The 16,373-nt window shown below is 30.6% G+C and overlaps 2 protein-coding genes across 2 annotated transcripts in view; one reads left to right on the forward strand and one right to left on the reverse strand.

Annotated features, from left to right (window-relative positions):
* The window catches only part of LOC140432522 (fatty acid synthase-like), a 109,022-nt gene that overhangs the window by 58,609 nt on the left and 34,040 nt on the right, over window positions 1–16,373 (reverse strand). The window lies entirely within an intron of this gene.
* The window catches only part of LOC140436280 (zinc finger MYM-type protein 6-like), a 28,370-nt gene continuing 27,281 nt past the window's right edge, over window positions 15,285–16,373 (forward strand). Inside the window, exon 1 of the mRNA XM_072524990.1 lies at window positions 15,285–15,534. Coding sequence (XP_072381091.1) covers window positions 15,504–15,534 — 31 coding nt within the window. The 5' untranslated portion in view covers window positions 15,285–15,503. The remainder of the gene's footprint in view (window positions 15,535–16,373) is intronic.

Consider the following 16,373-nt stretch of genomic DNA (forward strand, 5'->3'; position numbering starts at 1 on the left):
CAAACCATCCTCGAAAACCCAACGTTTAGGTAGGATTTTTTCCGCTCAGAACTTTGGTAAATTCCAAAGTTTGTGCTTGATTTGTGGGTGGCACTTTTCCTCTGTGGACGAGGACTATAATTTCAGTGATTTTTTAGATAGGCTTGTTTGTATTTTCAATAAGGCATTTTTTAAATTACAATAGTTAAAACATCACAAACCGTGGACTACCAAAGGTATCCGCATATCAGCCAAGAATATGCGTTCACTACTAGACATCAAGAAATTTACTACTAACGTCTTTGTCACTGAGTATATATCCAAGTACAGAGGAATCTAAAATTTATCAAAACAGCTAATAAAATGTATTATAAAAAATCGTCTGGGAAGCTCTAAAAATGTTGCAAAAAAAATTTGGTCCATAATAAACAATCTTCGAAATAAAACTAACACAGCTCAAACAATTTCTCTACCAAACCCTGAAAATCTAAATGAATACTTTGTTAATGTGAGTAAAAATATAACATCAAATATTTTGCCACAACAAGATCCTATTTCCTATCTCTCCAATTCAAAAAAGGTCTCGAATTCATTCTTTATAAGACCAGTTAATAAATAATAATAATAATAGTCTCCCGTTTTATACCGCTGTCGCGGCATTGGGAGTATAGCAGGGTAGTCTGCTATATCTAGGGCCTACGGTATACACGGAAGGTAACATGGCCAGTGCTACGCTTCAACCGTCTATTATTACCCCTGGTTTTACCCAAGGTACTCATTTTTATTTAGGCTGAGTCGACCTGGGGCCTATAGACATTTTTAAAATGTCTAGATGTTCTTGCCGGCGGTGGGATTCGAACTCCGGACCACCGGCTTGCGAGGCAAGCATCCTACCGCTTGCGCTACGCAGTTAATAAATCTGAACTGATAAAATAATCAGACTGACTAAATAATTAGTAGTATCAAGAGCACATCTATCAAAATTTTCTTAAATCTCCCAAAAAATGTATTGGAAGTCCTGGTCTCACTAGTTAATGATTCCTTTGAAAAAGGTGTATTTACAGAGTGCCTAAAGACAGCCATTATTATCCCTCTACATAAAAGTGGTGAAAAATCGAATGTCTGCAACTATAGACCTATTGCCTTACTACCGGTCCTATCCAAAATTATTTATATAGTTATAAAAGTACTACTTAGGTTCTTACTCGTTGAAAACATTTTATCACAAAGTCAGTTTGGCTTTTTATCTAATAAATGTACCATAAGATGGTCTGTACTATATGAAGTCTATCAAGTACTAAACAATAATCTTTACACTGCCACTGTTTTTTGTGACTTTGACAAAGCTTTTGATTGTGTAAATCACGACATTTTGATAAAAAAACTAAATTTCTACGAAAATCAAGGTTTTTCTTTGAATTGATTCCAATCTTACTTAAGGAATGAAACAACTAGTTAGAGCAAATGATACTGACTCTAGTTACAAAAGCATTGTATGTGGAGTACCACAAGGTTCAGTATTGGGTTCTCTGCTTTTCCTTATCTTTATAAATGACATCACTAACTTAAAAATCGATGAAAAAAAATCTTTTTGGTGATGATACCAGTATGATTCCAAGCATATTCAAGCAGAAAGCTGCTTCACGTGTACCAAGTCCCCTCTTGAAACCAAATTGTGTCTCATCGCTTAGGCCTTCCAGCTTTCTGAACATTCTTGTGTGAAGGATGCTAAGAAACACCTTAAGTAAATGACTTATTAAACTTATCAGTCTGTGGTCTTTGCATTTTGTCGCTCTTTGTGATTTAGGGATCATTATAAAGGTTGAATAAAGCCAATCCGTTGGAATGTTGTTACCAGCATGTTGATGTTATCATCTTCCAACATTTTTATGGCTTTCGTAGTAATTCCATCCGGTCCAGGGGCCTTGCCTAGTTTTGCTACTTTTATAGCGTACTCCACCTCGGCGCGAATAATGGGAGGGCCGGATAAATTTTCCGTGGGTAGGTTAGTAGTTGGCAGATTCGGTCTATTATCCGCAAAGAAGGACGAAGCATAGTTTGCCCAGATTTTAGCTAGTTCTTCCTGGATATGAACGTAGTTTCCTTGATCATTCTTCAGGCGAGTCTCATGGTGTTTCTTGTATATACTCTTTCTTTGACCTTTTTATGTAGTCCAAAGCTGTCTCTCTTTTTTTGTAGTGATTCCAATTCTTCACAACGTTCTTTCATCCAGCTTCCCTTTGCGTTTTTAATTCTTGTCCTTATCGTACGTTGGATTTCGTTGTATTCCTGTTGATTCTGATGTATTTTGTACTGTCTGCGCTGCTCCATTAGATCAAGTATCTCATCCGTCATCCACTCGTTTTTGTGATTTCTTTTTATTTTACTTGCGACTACTTCGTCAGCCTCGACTATATTTTTATTTTCTCACAGGTTTCCTCTATGCAATTTCCTTGTATGTTTCTCAAGTTCTCGTTGATGTGCTTACTGTATGTAGATCTAAGCTCTTCATCTCTCATTAATTCTCTAGTGTTTATTTATTTTTTATTAGATGGTTTTTTAACCTTTGCCAATCGGAGCCTCACATTTGCGATAAGGAGGTTGTGGTCAGACGAAATGTTCGCCCCAGGGTAAGCGGCCACTCTTTTTATATAGTTGCGGAATCTTTTGTTTATTAAGATGTAATCAATTTAATTTCGTATCAAATGACCTGGACGATCTCCTGGTGCTCGCCATGTATACAATCTTCTTAGTGGGAGTTGATACCACGTATTGGATATGACGAAATCGTGGTCATTACAAAATTCAATTAGTAGCTCTCCTCGCTCATTTTTGTTACCCAGGCCGAAATCACCGACCTCATTACCACATCTATCCCTATCGACTTTGGCATTAAAATCGCCCATTATGATGTTGATATCGTTTTTCTTTGTGACTTTTAATGCTTCCTTTATGTCTTAGATAGAAATCTAAAACTTCAGTTTTCTGGTTTATTCGATGTGGGTGCGTAAACTTGGATTAGATTTATAATAATAGGTTGACCGGCTAACTTCACTATGATTACTCCGTCACTACTTTGTGAGAAATACCTGAGCCAGACCACCTCAATTCACTTACACCCATTGTTTTCACTTCCAGGCGCCGCATTTCTTTGAGCAGGTTATGTAACTTTCCTGGGATGCACAAACTATTGACGTTCCACGTCGCTACTTTATGAATAACATCTTGAAGTCAAACCCGAGAGATTTTTAGCGCCCTTGGACCATCTAAGGTCTGCCCGGGACTGAGGGCCTTTGCTGCAATTTTGTCCGACATATAAGATAATTATTCCAGGGATATCCGTAGGAATATTTAATGTAGTGGTTTCCCCTTACCTTCTACATCTTTATGCCGTTGGGTAAATTTTGGTTCATCCGCCTTCGGGGTCGATTTCTCAACCCCAGGACAAAAAGGTGCCCTACCACTTACCAACTCCTACGCCCGAAGCCGTTGGTCAGTAAATGGGGGACTGCTTATACCGGCAATTACTCGGTGAAATTTTTCGCCATATTTGGCTACCCTCAGTTAGTTTAGCCTGCAGACCAATACAGTTGCCTCGGGTGTGGCACGTGGAGCCATAAGTGAGAGGTAGGTGTCTTATGAGGACCAGTTATCAAGAACCATCTCCCGTCTATGACCCTCGATGTGGTCGTTCCAATAAAAGGTACTACCTCTATAACATAACCCTACAACCCCAATTATGACTACTCCACCAGAAATTCAACCTTTGATATGTATTTACCGATCCCATTCACTGAGTTAGTAAAGACATCTATATTATATTCAGCAAAAAAAGTTATCAACCATCTCCCTTTGCAACTTAAATCTCCAACTTCTTTTCTTAAGTTCCGTACAATGACAAAAGCCTATCTATCTGAAAGACCATAGAGTTTATTAACGAATAACTGAGAAATTGCAGTAGATTTTTGTACAAGTAACTTGAGTATTTTTATATATATTTGGGTACCACATGCAGCAACTTAAACTTATTAGTTAGCATATACACAATAAAGCATATTTCTATTCTATTCTATTCTATTCTATATTTTGCTGGAGAATTCAGGCATCCTTGATTTTTTCCATATTTACTCCATTCATGTAAAAATTATCAGTTTATTGAAAATATTACACCTTTTAAAAGCTAACCTATTTTAATTTTAAGTTTTTCCTGTAACTCCAAAAACTACATTAAAACGAAATTTGCAACATTAAAAGAAAACATTATTAAATGTAACGTAAATAAAATAAACCAAATTTTAAATTAATAAATTCATAATTCAAAACAGTTTGGTCATCAGCTATAATTATTCAATTGAATGTTTAAAATAATATCCACCAACGTCCATATAATATTTTGAAGCATTTCAGTGATTACTAGACTTTTCATGTACTAATCGTTTTCCTTAGTTCTCCCAATAAGTGATTCTACTATAAATCTAGCTTTGTGAATAACCCTATAGAAAGAAGTCCACGGGAGTTAACTCGGGGTATCTTATTACTATTTACTTATTATTTCAACTTCTCGTTGAGAATATCAAACCAAAAATGCCAAGTGATAATTGATTTAATGGCCTTTGTAAACCCGATTTTTTCGATGATTTTATAATATTAATTATTTATTATGTTAAACAATTTAAACTGTTTAGTTACATATTATGTAAAGTTAACAAAAACATCATGTAACATAATTTCGAATAGTTATGCCAATAAAGAAAATTTAAGTGACATTAAACACTAAACATCATTTAAAATCATTAACTACTTTCTATTACTGCAGTATAATTTTTTTCGCCAATTATAAAACAAATTTGTGTGTGTACATCATGCAAATGATGAGAATTTAGATACTTAAAATACTATTAAAATTAATACTTTTAAATAATTTGTTCTGCTTCTTCTATGATGTTAGTTATCTCAATATTTGTCCTGGTCTTGATCTCACGATCGTGAGATTTTAAATAATTTATAAAAATAGCAGGTAGCTGTAAACTTAATAATTTAAAATTAATTATAAATTTACAGGGTCTTGCACAACACTGATCCGCATCAAAGATATGTATTTTTTTGTAATATTTATAATTATATATATATATATATATATATATATATATATATATATATATATATATATATATATATGTATATATATATATATGTATATATATATATATATATATATATGTATATATATATATATATATATGTATATATATATATATATATATATATATATATATATATATATATATATATATATATATATATATATATATATAGGGTTTTTATCGCGGTTCTCAGAGAATTAGTTTGTAAGCACTTTTTTAAATTATCTTTATTATATCTATTATGAAACACACATATATATCTAACATAGCCAATGTATATTTAAAATAAACTATCTTTAAATTGAAATTCTTATGAAACTAATTAAATTCTATAGACAATGTAAAATTTAAACAAACTATCTTTAAAATTGAAATTGTTATGACACTAACTAAATTATATTAACAAAATTTTGTACCTTTTTGTCACTGAATGCCTAAATGAAACTGTTCTCCACTATATAGATTTTAATCACCACTCAATGTCTTCGTTCTCAGCTTCGGTTATCCTTGTTTTTGTAAAATTCCTTTTTCCTATTATCAGCTTCCACCAATTTAAAATATTTTTCTTCTTAATAGCATTTATATTTATTCTTCTTTTCAATATACCAATATCCAATCACCAAATATATTATATAATTTTAATTTTCAATTAATACTTTGTTCCATTATCCAATCACCATTTATACATAACATAATTTTTAATCTTCAATAATATTTTCTTTATTCTGTTTCTTAATCTTCATTAAACTTACTATATTGAACATTTCACCAACTGACTGACTGTATTCTATCTTGAACTATATTGAAAATAGGACCGACTGACTTTATACTGTAACTGTCTGACTTCTTACTAACTCTATCTAACTTTCTTCCTAACTGACTGGCCATTTTGAATCCAAATCACCGAGTATTTATACATTTTCAATCTTCCAGAACCATCTGGCAAGGAATCGTATTCGATTTGCTCTATTTCCTACATATCTGAATTTTCTGGAATAGTCCATTTCGCAAACAGGCCATCTTCTGTGATCTAGAGAATTCTTTACTTTTCTATCGAGAATTTTATCGGCATTTAGGCTTTTTAGATCAGAATATAAACTTAAATCAGTAACTATATGTAAACTAAACATTTTAAACTAACACATAACCCTATTTCACATTAGCAATTATTATTTTTCTGTCTGTCACTTAAATGTATAGTTGATTGCCTATGCACATGGCTCACTTATATTTATAATATATTTATATAAAATATATTTACAATATTATAATTATTAAAAAAAAAACTTTTTACACTTATTATATGCTAATTTCTTAAGAATGCCCTCACATAAATAATTTTTATAAAATTCTCTAGTATATAACTTATTAAAATAACCAAATATTTTTTATATCTAACAATATCTAGTGTGTAACTTATAAATTATTTTCTTTAAACACCAATCATCTCAATACCCCAAAATTAATTTTAAAAGAAATAATTCACATATTATTTTTTAAATATTAATTTTCTTATCCACATACCTTAGTAAATATAATAAATTAAATACTTCAATTTTTCTATTTAAATTGTTCTATTAAATACATCCCTGACAACCAAACACCCCCTACATCCAATATTATCTACTATATAACTTATAAATTATTTTTTTTTCTTTTACATTTAAACACTATTTTTCCTTCTCCCATGTTCAATATCATTTTAATATATATATATATATATATATATATATATATATATATATATATATATATATATATATATATATATATATATATATATATATATATAAAAAAAAGAAGTACTTGTGACTCGTTTGGAACAAATATATAACTGTTTTGGATGGGTTGGAGTCAATAATAGGGCTATTCTGCCGTCCTAACATGAAAGGTCCTATCTGCAAAATTTAGGTTTTGAGAAAATCGAGTTTTTGTTTCTTTTCATTGTATAACGCTTGGTAATTTAAGAAACTTTTTATGTTTTATTTTATATATTATGACGGAGAATAGAATTTAGTTGCTAGTCATAATTTTAATTTATTCTTTCCAGGTTAGTCGATTTTTGATTATATTGTCACTTAGGACAATTTAACTTAGTGTATATGAAGTACGTTTTTTTTATTTCTTACTGAAATTGTCCTAAATGAAACTGAAATTCCAATTAACTGAACACTTTTAATTTTATTATAATAAGTTTTACACTTAATACACAATTTACATCGTAATATATGTAACATAAATGATATGTATCGATAAAAATATTAAAATAATACTAATAATAATCATTTTCTTCCTTGAAAGCATGTTCGTTAACCGGCAAATCTTCTCAAAAATATTATCTCAATTATATATTATATCTCAAATTATATCTCAATTAACTTCTCAAAATACGCGACATTGTTACACCGCGACATGTATTACGAATCTGGGGACTCGTTAGCCTACCCTTAACGTATCTCATAAAAATATCTTTTAAATCAATAAAATTGTTTTCAAATTCTGTTTTGTAATAATTTCTTCTTTTAAAATAAAGACAAACTATATCTTTTAAGTAAACTCGAGAAATCAGCTTTTTTAACTTATATTTGGAGGTACAGTCAGTGAAGTTAAAAAGTAACATTTTTATTAAATTAACTTTTGATGAATTGGCTTGTTTTACCGTTTCGAAAAAATCGTCAAAATCGTATACCTACTTTTTTTTCTTTTGGGGGCAAGCTCAACTTGGTGATGAAATGAATATATTGCCATAAATGTATGACCTGATTATTATATTTTCTACAGCAATGATTCTATCATTGTCTTTTTCATAGCCCAATGTCGCCAAAAGAAATATCTTTTCACGCTTTTCATTTTACAAATACACACCTCTTCGGCTTTCTTTGATGTTAGATAGTATTTGCAGGAATACACTCTTGGTAATGTTTGATTCTGAGATGTACTTCTTTTTTTCTCACTTTATTTTACGCAGGTCAAAACAAACTGTTTTTGGTGTTCTTTTCCAATAGCCAGTATTGTGTATTAATGTCTTTTTGCCTAGTATACGAAATTTTTTCAGTGCAATTGAATTTGAATTTACGTGACTTTTTAACTTTATAAACTCTTATGTAACTCTCTCTTTTTTGTTTCTTTCTTTCGACAAATGGCTCTTCAATTTGTTTTCTTTTTCTTATTTTCCCAGTTTATGTATACAGTTTACTCTTAGCTTTATCAACTGTTTTGTTTATAATTGTGAGCTGTAAAATGAATATCTCTAATGAAATCCTGATCGAAGTTAAATTCGTTTTCTTCTGGTTCTATATCGGATATTATTCTCGAATTCATTGGACGGCCCAGGAATATAATCTGGATCCTTCTCTATTTTGGCTAAATACACCATAAGTTTACATCTATCGCTGTTCCGGCTAAGTGACGCTACATTGCTACGCATATGCGTCTATATTTTTTGCTACTAGTACAAACAATAATTACAATCAGTTATTGCTTATACATAAGGTAACATTATTAAACTTACCCTTCATCCATTTCTTACAATATATATTTACTTAAAATACAAAAAGCACGAGCGTACACCCAATGTCTGACAATAACAAATACCTTTTATAATTAATTATTTGAAGTTATGTTACAAACATGCTTTTGTCATACTACGCAAAATTGTCCTAACTGATGCCGTTCACTATAAAATGCTACCTTAAATAGTCCTAACTGCATTTCTAAAGTTAAAACGGACAATTTTTCTTAGCATATGTGAGATAGGACAATTTATGTTAGTAAACATTACTTTTTAGTCAGTTAGGACAAACCATTTAGGTATATAATAAGGCACTTAAGACGCTTACAGGACAATTTCATTTTGTACATACATAGATAATATGTTTATGCATGCCATGAGCCAATAAAGTCATTTTACCAAATTTTGCAGATAGGACCTTTCATGTTAGGACGGCAGTATTGGTTAACTATTTTTTAATCTCGAGCTTTCAATTGTGTTTACAATTATTATCAAGAGCTAAAAAAGACAAAATACTTACAAGGTTGAACTAAAAAGAAAAAACAATTTTTGTTAACTTACCAAATAAAAATTAGTTTGGTAAGTAAAAAATCACTGCTTACATGTTCAAAATATTTTATATAAAAATGTTTTGATCTAACAAATGTTTCTCCGAAAATTTCTATAATTTTGAAAACATTTTTTTTTTTTTTTTAATATAAAAATAATTGAATTTATAAATAAGTTCAAATAGCAACCAATTACAAATAGCCTCAATGTCATAAATGCCAACATAAAATTTTTATTTTTGACAATTATATTGCCAAAAGTAAAACTTCGTTTAAACATTCTTTTTTGTTTAGTAACAAAAAGAAGAAGATTTATTCACCCTTGACAGATGTCTGAAAGAATGTGACAGATATATGGAGAATTGAATATGACATTTTACAATTTTTATATATAAATCATAAAGAAAGAATATAATTATATATTTTACTTAAATTTTGAATCTCAGATCTTTTGTTTAAACTCTTATCATTTTTGCTAATACAAACCATTTCCAAAAAAGTCCTTTTAAATTTATTACTTTCACTACATAAAATTTTAATGTTATCAAAATCCATAATATGGTCTTTATCGATTACATGTTCTGCCAAAGCACAAGATGGTTTTTTAATTCTGCAATCACTTTTGTGAGAAATAATGCGATTTGAAAGATTTCTTCCGGTCTCACCAACATATTCAGCCTCACACTGAGTACAACTAATGCTGTATACTAAATTCGTTTTTTCAAATTTGTCTATAGGATATTTAGTTTTAGAATATAAAGATGAAATAGTTTTGATGTTCTTTGTTGCTATTTTTATATTGTTAATAACCTTTAGTGTTTGTATTAAATTAGGTGTTAATGATGGTATAAAAGGTAGTGAATGATAATAGATGTTCTGATTGTTAGATACAATGTTTTGAGATTGAGCAAAAAATGGTGTTAAATTATTTATATTACCAATATTAGAAAAAAGCATCCTATGTAGCATATCTGGAGGATAAGAGTTTTCAATTAGAATATTTTTTAATAACTGAAGATCTTCCTGTAGATAATCTGGATGAGAAAGTTTTAAAACACGTTCTTTTAATCCTGTTATAAGGTTCATTTTCATCTTATTTGGATGGTGAGAGTAATAGCTTATAAATCTATTACTACATATGGGTTTTCTGAACCATTTGGTTTTCAACATATTGTCTGTATTTCTTACAATTCTCATGTCAAGGAATGGTAGAGAATTATCTACCTCTTCCTCAACTGTGAATTGTATATGCTGATTATGACTGTTGAAAATGTTGACTGTTTCATGAATTTTGTGTTTAGGAAGTGCCAAAACTAAATCATCTACATATCTCTTAATAAAAGGAATGAAAAAAGTGCAATTACTGATACAATCACTGATAACATCATCCATGACATAGCTACTTAGAATGGGTGAAAGACTAGATCCCATAGGACTACCAAAAATTTGTTTATAAAATACACCATTAAATATAAAAATATTAGAATCAAAAACAAAGTTGATAAGTTATAAATTCATGAAACAGTCAACATTTTCAACAGTCATAATCAGCATATACAATTCACAGTTGAGGAAGAGGTAGATAATTCTCTACCATTCCTTGACATGAGAATTGTAAGAAATACAGACAATATGTTGAAAACCAAATGGTTCAGAAAACCCATATGTAGTAATAGATTTATAAGCTATTACTCTCACCATCCAAATAAGATGAAAATGAACCTTATAACAGGATTAAAAGAACGTGTTTTAAAACTTTCTCATCCAGATTATCTACAGGAAGATCTTCAGTTATTAAAAAATATTCTAATTGAAAACTCTTATCCTCCAGATATGCTACATAGGATGCTTTTTTCTAATATTGGTAATATAAATAATTTAACACCATTTTTTGCTCAATCTCAAAACATTGTATCTAACAATCAGAACATCTATTATCATTCACTACCTTTTATACCATCATTAACACCTAAATTAATACAAACACTAAAGGTTATTAACAATATAAAAATAGCAACAAAGAACATCAAAACTATTTCATCTTTATATTCTAAAACTAAATATCCTATAGACAAATTTGAAAAAACGAATTTAGTATACAGCATTAGTTGTACTCAGTGTGAGGCTGAATATGTTGGTGAGACCGGAAGAAATCTTTCAAATCGCATTATTTCTCACAAAAGTGATTGCAGAATTAAAAAACCATCTTGTGCTTTGGCAGAACATGTAATCGATAAAGACCATATTATGGATTTTGATAACATTAAAATTTTATGTAGTGAAAGTAATAAATTTAAAAGGACTTTTTTGGAAATGGTTTGTATTAGCAAAAATGATAAGAGTTTAAACAAAAGATCTGAGATTCAAAATTTAAGTAAAATATATAATTATATTCTTTCTTTATGATTTATATATAAAAATTGTAAAATGTCATATTCAATTCTCCATATATCTGTCACATTCTTTCAGACATCTGTCAAGGGTGAATAAATCTTCTTCTTTTTGTTACTAAACAAAAAAGAATGTTTAAACGAAGTTTTACTTTTGGCAATATAATTGTCAAAAATAAAAATTTTATGTTGGCATTTATGACATTGAGGCTATTTGTAATTGGTTGCTATTTGAACTTATTTATAAATTCAATTATTTTTATATTAAAAAAAAAAAATGTTTTCAAAATTATAGAAATTTTCGGAGAAACATTTGTTAGATCAAAACATTTTTATATAAAATATTTTGAACATGTAAGCAGTGATTTTTTACTTACCAAACTAATTTTTATTTGGTAAGTTAACAAAAATTGTTTTTTCTTTTTAGTTCAACCTTGTAAGTATTTTGTCTTTTTTAGCTCTTGATAATAATTGTAAACACAATTGAAAGCTCGAGATTAAAAAAATAGTTAACCAATAGCCCTATTATTGACTCCAACCCATCCAAAACAGTTATATATATATATATATATATATATATATATATATATATATATATATATATATATATATATATATATATATATATATATATATATATATATATATATATATATGTAAGAGTAATAAAAAAGAAGTACTTGTGACTCGTTTGGAAAAAATATATAAATGTTTTAAATTTATACCATCATTAACACCTAAATTAATACAAACACTAAAGGTTATTGACAATATAAAAATAGCAACAAAGAACATCAAAACTATTTCATCTTTATATTCCAAAACTAAATATCCTATAGACAAATTTGAAAAAACGAATGTAGTATACAGCATTAGTTGTACTCAGTGTGAAGCTGAGTATGTTGGTGAGGTCGGAAGAAATCTTTCAAGTCGCATTATTTCTTACAAAAGTGATTGCCGAATTAAAAAACCATCTTGTGCTTTGGCAGAGCATGTAATCGATAAAGACCATATTATGGATTTTGATAACATTAAAATTTTATGTAGTGAAAGTAATAAATTCAAAAGGACTTTTTTGGAAATGGTTTGTATTAGCAAAAGTGATAATAATTTAAACAAAAGATCAGAAATTCAAAATCTAATAATCTTTCTATTAACGAAACTTTGGTATAATATATGTAGTAAATTAACAGTTATACGTTTTATAGTGTGTAAATAAAATTTCTTAGTTTTATCAATTAAAAACTAAAGATATTGCTACAATAGTTAATTATAAGTATAAGATAAAGTGATTACTTGGCCGTATGGTAGTATGGCAGTAGCGTCATTATGGCATCTCATTTTTTATGGAAAGCACTAAAACAGTCAGCGTGCAAGTGAACTTTGCATTTTCCGCACATATAAACAGAGTTAGTTTTGCACAGTCTGTACCGCCGTCTACGTCCCTCCTCTTCGCGAACGATATTATGACCAGTCTGGTCATATTGCATATCAGAAGGTAAACTTCCTTTAGAAGGACGACCCCATACAGATGTGGATGGCGTTGGCTCTAGGTCTGATTCGGAGTCACCTTCTTCAGCAGCTGTAAATCTTTTTTCGATCTGTATCAGTGACAAAACCAACGAAGAACGGAATTGCAATTAGGAAATTCGAGAGTCATTCGCAACGTTGTAAATTCTCCATGAATTTACAACTGTTCAATCTACAAGGTTCATAAACAAGGGCCACCACCACTTTTTACTTCTTACTCGGATCCTGTAATTTGATACCGAATTATCTAGGAGACCAACACCTCCTATATGTCGGTTATAGTCGTTAATCATATTGGGCTGAGGTATTCAATCTTCCTTTCGTAGCTTCCGATTATACTTTTAACTGTAACAATTGGATGAACCATTCCATTGTTGCTGGCTACAGTCACAACGTAATTATCGATCTACCTTGCAACTGATACTTCTGCCTTTTTGTCGAAAGCATGTTTAAACTCTCGCTCTTGTTCTTCTTCCCAAGCACTTTGCTACTTTGTAGAGGACATTCTGGTAACCTATTCTCTCTCACGGTGCTAGTAAAGAAAATTCCTTTTTCACCTAGAATGTGGAATAGTGCATAACTCTAAAAGAAGTTTTCGAAGAAAACTCCATGCTCTGAAGGGTTTTGCATTACACGTAGCAGATCCAAAACTACTTGCGCCCCAATGTGTATTGAGATTTCTGTCTTTCTGGATTTGCGCCACCATAAGGAATGAATTGGTATAGATATCCCTCTGAGCTACACAAGCACCAGGCCTTGAAGACAAAGCTCACTGATTTACCCTTCATAAATATTTTTGCAGAATGTCGGCCGAAATAAGGAACCATTTGTTCATCTATAGACATATTATGAACAAATAGTCCAAACTGCAAATATCGTTCGTTAATCAGCAAAAATAATGGACGTATCTTGGCAAATTTATCATTTTTGTCTAAGTTTCGGAAGGTGTTTCGACTCATGCACTTTCTAACGAGCTCCACGCCTTTATCTGGGTCTTTTGACCAATATATATCACACGCCGGAAGTGTACGATAACCGGTAAGGATTAAAATACCAAGTTCTGCAGTTGAGCTGGAGAGAGTTTGAAATCATGTCTGTTGTTGTACCGGGCATACGTCAGGCTGAATTCGAGTATCTTCTGGAATACAATATGGTCAAAAAATAAAGAGAATATTTTAAATGGTGTTTTCTCAGCAAGTCTCAGCTTTATGTCTTCCTTTTTATTAAATTCATTTTCTTTTGGAGAAGAGTAATAGTTTTCTGACGATTTAGACCAGTCAGGTGTATATTGCGTTTGCGTTTTCGTTGGGAACTTACTTTTCTTTTCTTTCCCCTACTTGTAGATGGTTCCAATATGGATTTTGTGGGCGTCTTAGCCTCATCTCGAGACTTTGTGTGGATTTCAAATGTTCCAGCGATATCAGTCAAAGCTCCTTCCTCTATAAAAAGATTATCATCCAAATCCTCTTCATCTGTTAACACATCAACTAAAGGAGGTATATAAACTGCATTTAGAATCATCCTCCAGTATAGCTTGCAGTTCTTTCAACGAAAGAGATCTCTTCATTTCATATTCGGATAGTCTAAAAATAAAAGATCGTTTCAGAATACGTATATGTAAATGTATTATCGTACATATCTGATAATATGTATATGCGATTATGTATATGCAATATTATCTGGTAATAATATTTATATGGAATATGTATATGGAATTTACAAAATACTAATAACAAATTTTACATAACCTCTGGACATCTTGATTCACGGTAAAAATACGGATCGCGCCAAAGTTTCATAAACGAAACATTATCTTTAAGGCGTTAAAAATTTTTATGAGTAGTCATATTTCAAATTATGTTTGGATAATATTATTCTACAATCTCTAATTGAACAAGGAATGCTAGTTTGATCTAATTTTAAATATCTTGTGATTTATTATGCGAGCTCAAACGACACCGACAAATACTAGTAAATTTGGAGTGTTTTGATTATTATTTCAAAACTTATACAACACATAATATGGACCATTAAGATAACAAACACGTCAATAAATTATTTATATAAAAGACGGATACATAAACTATAATATTCATTATATAATTAAAGAAATGTTTCGTTTTCGATACATTGGCCATTATTGGGTTAACGACGAAAATTAACATAAAACCTAATAGTACAAAATAAGTATAAAATATACCTTCTTTATTACCTTAAAAAGTATAAAAAGTAAGTATAAAGACCCAATCATAAAGATACCAATATTAAATAAATAAGTCAAAATATAATTTTTTGCTGCACCCAAGTGGATGGTCACGAGAAAAGAATTATTACAGTCTAAACTTCCCAAGACTGTGCACCAAAGTAAACTTTTAAATACAACTTAATAGTACAAATAATTATGGAGACTAGATATAAAAGAAAGGGACGAGGTAAGAATTTTTATTCACAATAATGGAGTATGTTTATTAATCTAATTTATTGTATTTAATGTTACAAATTTATTAAAGTCTTTATTACTAATTTATTTCACAATATTTATTTATATTTATTTCCGCGTACAATTATATTTTCGGACTCAAACTAACTCGATATTCAAAAACTAACTAACTTGAATGGAATAGAATTAGAAATATAATGTTTACAGTTTTATGACTCATAATATTTATTGTAACATTGCCTCCCTCTTAAAATATGGTTCCTCCTGGAACCTTGTCGGGACTGGAACTGGAACGGTATGCTGGTATCGACAACTGGACCCTCTTTTACAACTTCCAGTTGTATAAAAATGGCAAGGGACGGTCTTCTCTCCGCACCAGTAACTATGCGGATTACAACAGACTAACACCTGGACTTCGGTGTCTTTAAAGATCTCCTCCATCATATTTCGGATAACCCTCCAATCTAATTGGCGGCACTCCAACTTTGGCATGGCTTTTGCACGTCGGACTCTACTACGTGCTCTCTCAATTGAAGTAAGGCTTCCCATACATCTTGGTAGGTAGGTTGGTCACGGCAGTGTCTCTGGCACTTGGCATTGAAGTTCTGCAACTCGACCGAACTTCCTTCGAAAGACGGATGCCAACCCTGGTGCGTCTTTGATACTGGCCGGGATGGTAAGGGCCAGCAAGTAGTCATCGGGAAGCGCAAGTAGATCTTGCTTTTCTTCAGTGGTAACACCATGTCCTGCTTTACCGGTGCCTCCATAGGCCCCATGAATTCCTCAAACGTGAGGTCAGACACATCTTGGACTTGGTTTACTTCCATTTCT

Source organism: Diabrotica undecimpunctata, chromosome 1 (assembly GCF_040954645.1).
Source record: "Diabrotica undecimpunctata isolate CICGRU chromosome 1, icDiaUnde3, whole genome shotgun sequence".
Classification (NCBI taxonomy): Eukaryota; Metazoa; Arthropoda; class Insecta; order Coleoptera; family Chrysomelidae; genus Diabrotica; species Diabrotica undecimpunctata.